The 10,867-nt window shown below is 38.5% G+C and overlaps 1 protein-coding gene across 1 annotated transcript; it reads right to left on the reverse strand.

Moving 5' to 3' along the window:
- Positions 1-428: 428 nt before the first annotated feature.
- On the reverse strand, positions 429-3,013 carry psmg3 (proteasome (prosome, macropain) assembly chaperone 3). Its single transcript, XM_047328363.1, has 4 exons — positions 2,858-3,013; positions 1,625-1,853; positions 996-1,487; positions 429-840 (listed from the first exon to the last, which is right to left on the reverse strand). Exons 2-3 carry the CDS (start codon positions 1,841-1,843, stop codon positions 1,335-1,337), a joined length of 372 nt encoding a protein of 123 aa, XP_047184319.1. The 5' UTR covers positions 1,844-1,853; positions 2,858-3,013; the 3' UTR covers positions 429-840; positions 996-1,334.
- Between the last annotated feature and the right edge of the window lie 7,854 nt (positions 3,014-10,867).

Genomic DNA, 10,867 nt, shown 5'->3' on the forward strand with positions numbered 1-10,867 from the left:
ATAAATGGCAATTACTTTATTTCCAGTACTCTAGAATAAAATGAATAGACTTTTGAAACAATATGATAGTCGATATTGATTATTATTAATAATTAATAATTAATTAATAATAATAAGCAAGTAAGTCAATTTTAGATAGTTAACTCAACACATTTGCTATTTCCAGTATAATTACTTGGGCTTCGGGGAATAATGATGGGTCTCTTTTGGTAAGCCTACTAGTATGCCTACATTTAATAGATTCAACTGATTCTTGTGCTGAAAAATATGATTGACAGATGTAGTGATATTGAAAATAATTGTCGGTTGAAACCCTCTAGAACTTGTATATGATAAAATAATATGACCTTAGCCAAGGTTTTGCATTAACTACTATGCAACCTTCAGTAGCTAGATGTTACAGGGCAAGAAAAAATGAGACATCCATCCAACATTTCTAAATGTGACATTGATTTAATTTTATTACATAAAAAATACAAAGTTATGAGGATCATTACAATGTGTCTGAAAACGCGGATGTGTAGGATACTGATGACCTGTAATGCTGCCTGTTCCCATGATCTGCAGTGAAACACTTCTAGCAGAGTGTGCTGCTTTGAAATGTGCTGACGAAATCTAAATGACTGCTTAACTGCATTGTAGCCTGTTTAATACAGCTCCAGCTGATAGATGAGGCAAAGACCTCAGCCTGATTAGAAAAAGGCCCGGCCCAATTTCCCAGGTTGATGGGGATATTTGTGATACTTAAAATGTTTACCCGGTGCAAAAGCCTAAAACAATCCTTCACTGGGGCCGAGATGATTGAGTCGCATTCGTTTCAAAGACAGAAGAAATGGACAACTTTTAGAAATGACCTGTTTTAGTTTCTAAATTCTTCCTCAGGACACAACTTCAAACATTTGCATTCTACAACACAAAAAATAATAACAGTATAAAGAATAACCAATTACAAAATGAAACCCTAAGGTCTTTGTTTTTTCATACAGTGAGGAAACTGGAACTATTGGCCACCCTTTTCCAAATCATAACTTAGTCACTGCACAATTTTCAGTTTTTAAGAGCACAGTAGCGTGCAGAAAACACGCTTAAAACCAGATCCACTCTAAATTGTGTTTCCTCTGAGATTTTCCTTCCTATCTCAACATCAAAAGGATTAGAGCAAAGGAAATCAGACTTATACATTTCCGCCTTGGGGCACAAGGCTCACAGGGGTTTCCTTTATTTTATGAAAGAGTGGGATGGTATAAAACCTTTAAGTTTAAAAAGGCACAAAAAAGAAAAAAAAGGGACATTGGTGGCATCCAGAAGGCTTGCGTGTCCATTCAGTTGACTTCCTACCAGACTTGACAGCTTTTGATGAGCTCTTTCATTTGTTTTATTGAATCTATGGAAAAATCCTTCAGCGCCAGTCCCAGTAAGACGGGCCTGTTGCCGGCTTCCTGCGACACAAACGTGGCCAGGTTTTTGGCAAAGACGTGCGTCAGTGGCTGAAAATATAAACACAAAGCAGGCGTGAGATAATAACATAGAGAAATGCTGCAATGTAACATGGTTACGTCAGACAAAAACAAACAAACAGAACGTCATCTGCCCTACCACACCCTGAAACAAGTCTATATCACACCTCTTCTTTGCCAAGCAGCACCTTGGTGGAGAGCGACGGGGTGCTGATATCATTCGATCTGGAGTCGGGTGTGACGGATACCAACGTGCCGATTTTCCCGTACTGAGTGAGAACTATGAATATGTAATTGCTGAAGTCGGAACAGACGACCTGTGTCGAGACTCCGTTGACGTCTGTCTCTGTCTGCCTCGACCTGATGATGGGCTCAGGAGAAGACATTCTGGTAATCCTTGGGATGAAACAAAACAAAACAGGAAACTGCACATTAGAGACGAAAAAAAAGTTACCACCGCCAAAATATTTATTGTAATTTTGAAAATGTAACAAATTAATTGAATGTATTCATGGCTACAACTACTTTTTTATTATTGATTAATCTGATAATTATTCCTATTAATACCAATCAAAATTCCCTGAACCCCGGGCGACTTCTTTATATGACTTGCACTGTATAATCGACTGTATAGAACTCAAAGGCTTTACATTTACTGTAACATAAGACAATTAAAAGCAGTAAATCATCTTGATTAAGAAGCTGGAATTAGATAATATTTGACAAATATGTTTAATTCAATATCACAACTGTTGCAGATCATTTTTCTATTGAGCTGAGAATCAATTGACAAAACATTTCTACTGTACTACATCTAATTGGTCTTGGTTATGATCCTGGGCAACGTTCACACTACAAACTTAAAAACAATTCGTTGACTGACTGATCAGTCAATTCAAAGACAGTTAAAAGGCAAAAATAAATGTTCTTAATAGTGTAAGTTGATTGTGTGTGTGTGTGTGTGTGTGTGTGTGTGCGTGCGTCAGTCATTAGTGTTACCTTACACAGAATATCGTTGCGTTTTGGACTAATGGGTCGGTAAAAAACATTGCGAGTGAGACGTCAATTTGGACACTATAACATCTCAGTTGTTAACAAAATATGCCTCCAAAAAACGACTCGTACAAGTTGCAGTGCTATTTTCAGACTCTACTACAACGAACTGTTTGCAGCCAAGTAAATAAAAGCAAACGGCAGCAGTGTAGGATGATTGTGTCCTCGCTAAAATCCACATCCCACCACCGCAGAGGGATGTTTGATGCCATCAGGGGAGAGAAAGAGAGGCTCTGCTGGAGGCTAACGTTAGCATCACAGCTACTGCTAGCTCCGGTTAGCTTTGACAACAACACGTTTGTTTCGGCGCCTGTGTAAAATAGAATCAAATAAAACAAAGTCCTCACCCTCGTGTCTTCTTCTGTAAACGTGTTGCTACCACACCTCCAGTAACTTCAGCGAGTCTGTGTCATTCAACAACCCACCGGGAAAACAAACCGAAACAAACGTGCCTCGTTTTACGGAGCGTGCGCACGGCGTCCTCTGCGTGATGACGTATTCTGACGTCAGTAAAAAATAAAATCAAGAAGGAAAGAAAAGCAATGTAGGTGATTTATTATTTTCTGTTTTGTCTTAAGAATTCATTCATATTTGCTTCAAACAAAATGTGAGGTTAGCTTTGTGTTTTATTCTTCTCTTTTTTGCAGATTTGATCATTTGTCTACACAATTATTATTTCTAGATGTATGCACAGTAAAATGGGATATGGTTTAGACACTATGGCTGCAGCGAGAACATCAGAAATATGAGAGGAAAGCAGTGTTAGAAATGCTCAAGTACTTCAAGTACTGCACTTCAGTACATTTAAAAAAAAAAATACTTTAGTATTTCCTGTCTCAGCAACTTCATTGATCCCCACTATAAACCTGAGGGGAATAATATACTTTTTACACCACAACTTTTTCTGACAGCTATGTTTTCTTTTCAGATTAAGATTTTACATAAAAGAAACATGATAAACCTAAAATGCAACCCACTGTTTGATATTAAACTAGTGGTTGACCAAAAATCAGCGTGATGACACATTTGTGTATCAGAACTTTGTTTTCCATTCTCCTCTCCAATTGATTATCTCATGACCTCCCATGTTTATCTGGTGACCTTTTGGAGGGCCTTACCTACATCCATCACAGGGGTGAAATTATTACTACAACATTCTTTTGCTGACAGCACATCTGAACTTTTACTTCATGCGCATTTAATTAAGGAGGTCAATTTAATCTACACGATAATTAGATTTGATCATGATAAAATGGACTTTTAATTAATATTGACACGATGATCAATATTTAAAGCCCTGCAGTGTCAAGAATAAAAAGTGTTCAAATCAAGTGGGAAAACTGTCTCAGTGGGTAAAATATTATAATATATATAATATTGTATTATATGTGTAGGGTTATCTGTAAGAAAGATTTCTACTTGGTTTAATTTTCATGAGAATTTTGATTGATTTGTTATCGTTTTTGCTGATGTTTACAGTAGGTCCGAATATTAAAAAGACTTAATGGATAAAAAAAAATCACATTGAACTTCTTTTTGTTTCCCATGGATTGGCAGTTATGAAGTGAGGACGATTTAACTGAACTTTAATTAAGTATTGTCGAGAGTGGATTTCTTTAAGTTGAAAATAAGCCGATCCTCCGGCCTGGTACGTTTCAATCAAAAACAAAAACAACTCTTCCAGAGCAAGAAACCACAGAAGCAGGATCATTTTTAATTAACTGTCAATGGGGGCTTTAATTTCAGGAGCTGATAAAGTCTTGTTTTTGAATTTTTCTTATTTTTACCAGTGAGTTTTATTGAATAGTGACACTTTATATCCCAAACTTTTGATGCAAGATCCATTCCATTTTGGCCACAGATTGGCCAACTATAGCAGCCACATCTGCTTTTGGAGATTATTTATTATTTTTTCTTTTCTTTCAGGTGAATGAGATAGGTTCCACCGAAGTCTGCGAGTGCTGCATCATCAGGCCCATCCGTAAGGAGCCATCCTCAAGAACATGACACCTTCACAATGTCAAATAGAACCGCCTCAGCGGAATTGTTATGCACTCGGAGTATGCAGCTGTGGGTACGAAAATTGGTTGGACCTCTCCCTTTACCCCCTGGTGTCCTTGACTGATCATTTCTGATCCAAACAAGATCGCAAATGCAAATATCAATATACAATATTTCAGCATTAATGCATGGGAATATTTGGTCGTGTGTGTGTGCTGAATACATTGGAGTGAAAAAGTACTTGCTCTTTGTCCACAGAGTCTTTGATGGTATAACAAGGCAGCTATAGGGTCAAGCAAGAAAGATGGGGAAGTCTTTGAAAGCAGAGAGTATCACATCACGAGGAGGTATGGGCACACTTTCTTATTCAAAACTGATAAGTGCCAATTTAAAATCAAGCTCAATAATGTGGGTGTAAAAGTTCGGATTGATAAAAAAGACTGAGCCTCCCATTCATGACTAATAAATCAGCTACAGACTATTTCATAACTCCGCTTTCTGATGTCTCTGGAAAACCTTTTGTTGAAGTTCATGGCCAAGAGGAATTTATTTTACTTCTTTTTTTTCTTACTCAAGTTGTTTTTGTTTAGGTCTGTCAGCTCGGTACAATAAGATGACATCTCTTGTGAGCAATCCTTTCATGTCCATCTCTTTAATTAAAGGTCGCGCCTTGTTTCAAAGGTGAATTTTCATATTTCCAAAAACAACAAGGTAGAGGAACATGTTCCTCCTCAAATAAGGCCAGATCAAGGTTATGAAGACGTTTCATTAGTGACGACATTATACCATGGAGTGTCATTTGGTTTTCACGGCAAGTAGAAATTTCCACATACATATTATATTCCGTGTAAACATGCCCCCCATGGCACTTTTCATACATTATACATTAAAACACACTGGAACAGCTTTGGAAAAGCTACATGACATATTTATAAAGATTCATATCAGTTGAGATTGAGTGTCCTCATGGTCCTTGTTATTGTAATTAACAACAACTATGTCATGTAAACAAGATATTTCTAAGATCTGGAATATGTTTTCTTTTTTTTGTAACTGCAAATTGAAGAATATTAGCTGCTGTTCAGGAAGAAATATAGGTTAATCCAGAGGGTCACAGGCAGGTTTTTGTGATAGAAAACACCACTGAGGCTTTTTAATGAGCTCTACTTTCATATTACCCATTCCATGTAATATTTCTTTGCATATTACTAAAGCCTTGCTTTGCATAATGAATTACAGTAGACTCACGCTAATGGGTACAGTGGCTGCTTTATGGGTTCAAGGGTCCTTGAGCTGTTTCCAGGGAAAATGAGGAATAGCTTAATTCATTATAATGTGATTTATGTGAAGATAGCACTGGTCGAGAATAATTAGAACTTTTTTTTTTCCCCACTCTTTTCACTTGCCTCAAATCATCTGACACGTTCACAATAGTGTAGCCTCGCATGCAACTGCAGTGAACGCGCCCGCATTGCAGGGCCTTGATATCAGAACCTTTTGGATAATATATTTCAAGCAAAAGCAGGCGTTTTGGTTGTGTAAATAGATTTGTTCTTATGAACACATCCTTTAACGTTGTCTATATGACAAGTCGAGCACTTTCCTTGACTCTGTCAAATCAAGTCAATCAAATCGATATGCATGTGTGTGTCACACCGAGTTTCTTTGGTTCAGACCAAATACCCTATCGTGTTGGCTCATGTTTGTCCCTTTACACTTTTCCAAACAATAACTACGTATCAGGTATCAGGTCATCAGTGATGTCATCAGCGGCACTGAAACCTGTTCCTCGCTCTTTAAAATCAGAAAAGTAGCGGCAAGAGGGACAGATTAATGCCTCGGTATAGTTCAAAGTCACACACACACACACACACACACACACATATACACACACAAACACACGCGCACGCACACACACATGCACGCACACACAATCATTACCCCTGTGGCCACTAGAGTGCTGTGCTGTATTGCAGATAGAGCTCCACATGGGATTAACCACTGGGGTTAATATCCATTAAGTGTTTTTAAAACACAGACAAAGACAAACCAAAGGGTAAAAAAAATAAAATAAGGGCCATGTTGTTAGAAATAGACTTAACTGAGTATGATGTTTCTTTCCTGCCAGCAGACAACACAAATAGCAATTTTATTGAAGTGTATTTTTTACGATTTGTGAATACGACATAATGTCACAGTATATGAGCACTGTACTATTCAATAGCAGATCACTTCAAAAAGCAACTGTTAAGCAATGTCAGACCTTTCAATCTCAAGTCCCCAAGAAGCATTTTTCATACGGTTGAATTATTCAGCGTATTGCATCATGAAAGAGGTTACCAGTTTCTCATGTTTAGCCAAAAGAAGCACGTCTCTTGACTTTGTTTCTCGGCTTGAATGGGCTGTGACTGACAGAAGGCAGATCTAAATATTTTTTTCGGAGAGGAAAAACAGAAATCAGAGAAGCAGCAGAGACACCTCCCACCCCGTCTCATCTCGGCTCCTCGCGGCGTTCCAGAAACAAACACATTAAATCGCGACTGGAACATCTTTCAGTCGGCGAAGGCTTTTTCCTTTTTCCTCTTTGCTTTAATGTTTTCAATGCTTTGTCAAATTACTCCACGCTGCTCAAATCATATCACACAGAAGCAGAGATGACAAAGAATCATGCTTTAAAATGCATATAACAAATGGGGAAAAGATATATATTTATAAATATATATATATATATATAAATATATATATATATATATATATATATATATATATATATATATATATATATATATGTATATATATATATTTCTAACAACAGCTTAAGTTCACCATGGTTCAAGTGCATCTGCAGTGTTGACGTTCATCTGGAGCACATTGATTCTGAGTTCAGCATATTGTGTCTCTAGCACAGATGATCCTCTGCTCTGTATGGGTGGACAGGGGCCTTTGTGAATGTACAAAAAGTTGCCCGCTTGCAAAAGCCTGAAGCGCAGGCATAAACAGATGATCTATTAGAGTTATAATAATATAATTCTAATATATCATTGCGTATAATTTATAAACAGTTTCTAAGAACTGCTTGGATCTTGACGACTGGGAAAAACCCATTTAAACCCAAGAAAAGTTTCAAGAGAAGGCATACATATTTGTCGAATTTTATTCTTGTCTGTTATTATAAGATAAAGGTTTGCATGTTCAGCAGACCGGCTGTCTGTTGACTAAAAGGCTCTACAGGTATAATCAGTGCCAAATTATTATTAATAAGTACAGTAGATCATAAGAACTACAGATTCCACACAACATATGGGTTGCTATGGTTTGTGTAATGTATTATATTTTTGCACCAAGTACAAATGCTTTCATGATATATGCAGTGAAATGAAAAGCCCCATTGGGAATAATATCAAAATATTAAGATCCCTACAAAATAATTTATAATTCACAGCTGTCTGTTTCTCTGCAGTAAACAGTGAAAACTGTTTGTGTGAACCAATTTAGGGAATATCCATATGGGAAGGGAAGGGCGAAATACATCCAGAGACAAAAGTCAAACTCTGTGCACTATTGATGCTTCCATCATGTTGAAAGTGAAAACTCGTCCTTTGGCAGCCACCTTCAGATTCCCCTCGTCTTCAGGTTGCAGTGCTCTGCTCGTCCTTGTTTATGGATTACTTAGACACAACCTCGTTCGTCTGGTTTTTTTGCACAATATCTTCATCTTTTCAACGAGAATGTTTGACTGATTGGCAGCAAGAGGACCTACTTCAAACAAATTGCTCTCATCTCGGGATTACTTAAGATATTAAGTGTTTCACTTATTTTTTCTCTCTCTCTCTCACACATTAAGCTTCAGTATTTGGTCGTCAGTAGTTGGTATTATTAATCATTAGCGGTGACCTTCACGAGGCCTTAACTTACCTCATCTCCACATGTCCGCGCGCCTGTTCGCTGTGCAGACCGTCTGCAGAGCCAGACTTGGCCAATTATGAAAATATAATAGTTAATACAAGATGTCATGAGAGTCAGGAGTTATTGATGGGTTTCGGCCACACTGTCTAAATAAGTCGGGCACGTTTGGTTGATGGGTTCATTAACGGTAATCAGTTTCAACTGCCTCCTGACACACGCATGTAAATGAAACATATAGTGCCGTTTAAATTCTCACACAAAAGGATCACCTGATTAATTCAAATAACTCTGTTAATTTGTGCCACTGATTATCTGCCTGGTTCGTGATGCATCACCTCATTAGATCATAACAGCCAGGAGGCATTCGTACAAGTCTTGGTGAGAAATTAAACATTCTAAACAATTGAAATTGATATTCAGCAGCACGCTGTTCGACAATATGATTCTTAATGTATTCAGTAAACTCTGAAACATATTTGACACTTCGCTTTACTACTTGCAAAAAAACCAAAAAAATGGCGAAGCTGAGGAAAACATTTTTTTATGCCAGCAATGCACTCCAGTCGTCACACCAGAAATAATAAAGTGCCCTTTACTTATTCTGGAGGATAACAGAAAAATTGCAGGGGAAAGGGAATAAAAAAAAAGAGAGCATCCCATGTATTTTCGAAGATGGTAATGGGGAAGAGTTCTTATTTTCCTTGACGCCTCAGAAGCTGGACTCAAATGGCATCCATTAGTTTCCTACACTGTCGCTGAGTCGTCCCACGGAGGACTCACCCCATACCTTCAAACTCCACTGTGTGTGTGTGTACACGACGACACACAGGTTACACATCACATCTGCAGCTTTAAAAACAAACAAAACAAACTCTGCTCGTGAGGCTCACCGCTGCAAACTCTCCACAGCCTGCGTCAATCCGAATCCGAATGTAGGTTTTCACATACAAGGGATTTACTTTGGTGTTTTTGGCGCATTAAAAAAACACAAATTAAAAACAAGCACTGCGTGTACAAGGAGAAGGGCAGTAACGGAAAACTATCAAATGAAATAAAAAAACTATATGAGCAACAACATGTCACTTAGAGGGACAGTTGTACAGTTTGTGCAGGAGAAAAGGTGCAATGGGCTAATGTTGTTTTAAGGATATCGTGATCAAATATTTGATCGTTGGAAGACGGTGCCTCTAGGGCATGTGTGGAGCACGAACAGTAATAATGTACTATGGTTATAATATTCGAAATTGGAATAACTAATCACTTGCATATACTGAGGGAAAGTCTGTCCTGGTTAGCGGACTCCAGGGTTGTTTACAGATTCAATCTTTTTTAAATGTGTATCCAAACTCTTTCTTGTATTGGAAGTGACATCTTGTTCTTAATTTCCTAGGATGACACCCAACAGCCCTCGGAGGAAAGGACATGAAATGTTTGGTTATGTAAATGGAGCTGGTCAGTCCATCAGTTTCGTAAAGACTGGAAAAGAGTCTACTCCATAGGACACGGTCTGATGGAATATTAGTTTTTCTCCTGTTTGACTGCTGAATGGCTTCATGAAACAATAATAATAAGTTTTGATTTGGGTAAGAAAGATTCCCCTAAAAAAGGTCCCATTCCCAAACATTTCAGTGTTTTTAGGGGGTTGATATTTAAATTTCCCTAATTTCTCAGGCATTAGGACATCAGGAGTGAAAAGGGCAGCAATGCTCTACAGGACTCAAAGGATAAAGTTAAAACCTGGATTAATCCTATGAAGTTTTGCTGGTATTACAGTGAGCTCAGTGTCAAACACATTGATTGTGCATATATCAGCGAGTAGATCCGATTATCCGGCAGATAAACCGAGCAAAATGAAAAGGAGGAGCAGGCAGAGGCAGAATCCAACAACAGGCAGGCGGCAACAACAGACAAGAAAGGAAGGACGGCTACAGCCTGCGAAGTACAATGGACAATCTGGCAGGCGCAGCGAGGAAACGTGCTGTTCCAAAGACTAAGAGCTGATCAGGGAGATGGGAACAGGTGAGTGGGAGGGCAGGGAAGGAAGCCGAAGCTGAAAAGGAACGAAAAAAGCCGCGATTACTGCGGGGCACGAGGGCGCGGCAGGGTCTGAGAGGACAAGAGAGTCGGCATAAAGGCAGGCGAGAGGATGAATGAGTGCAAAAATGAACTGTGACACGTTCAAGAACCTGCCGCAGCTTCATCATCAGATTTTTTTTCCTTTTTTTACCACACTTGAAAGCCTGCGAGACCCATCACCTAATACAGCTTAGTGTTACAATAGAAATGTGCTCTTATATTCATAATGCATTTTTCAACCCAGAAACTTAAAGGGGCAGTAGGCGATTTTGCAGATAGACTGTTTGTTTTTGATTTTTTTTGGACTGCACTGGTCGGGGCTCGAACCCGCAGCCTCGGGTTTGGGAGACGGCTGCGCTATAACCACAAAGGCC

Source organism: Scophthalmus maximus, chromosome 17 (genome assembly GCF_022379125.1).
Source record: "Scophthalmus maximus strain ysfricsl-2021 chromosome 17, ASM2237912v1, whole genome shotgun sequence".
In the NCBI taxonomy this organism is placed as follows: domain Eukaryota; kingdom Metazoa; phylum Chordata; class Actinopteri; order Pleuronectiformes; family Scophthalmidae; genus Scophthalmus; species Scophthalmus maximus.

What these genes read in the sequence shown, in the direction of transcription:
- psmg3 (XM_047328363.1), bottom strand. Translation starts at nt 1,843, where the DNA reads ATGTCTTCTCCTGAGCCCATCATCAGGTCGAGGCAGACAGAGACAGAC. An exon ending in TGCTGCTTGGCAAAGAAGAG is followed by an intron (nt 1,488 to 1,624) that starts GTGTGATATAGA and finishes TTATATTTTCAG; the next exon opens with CCACTGACGCACGTCTTTGC.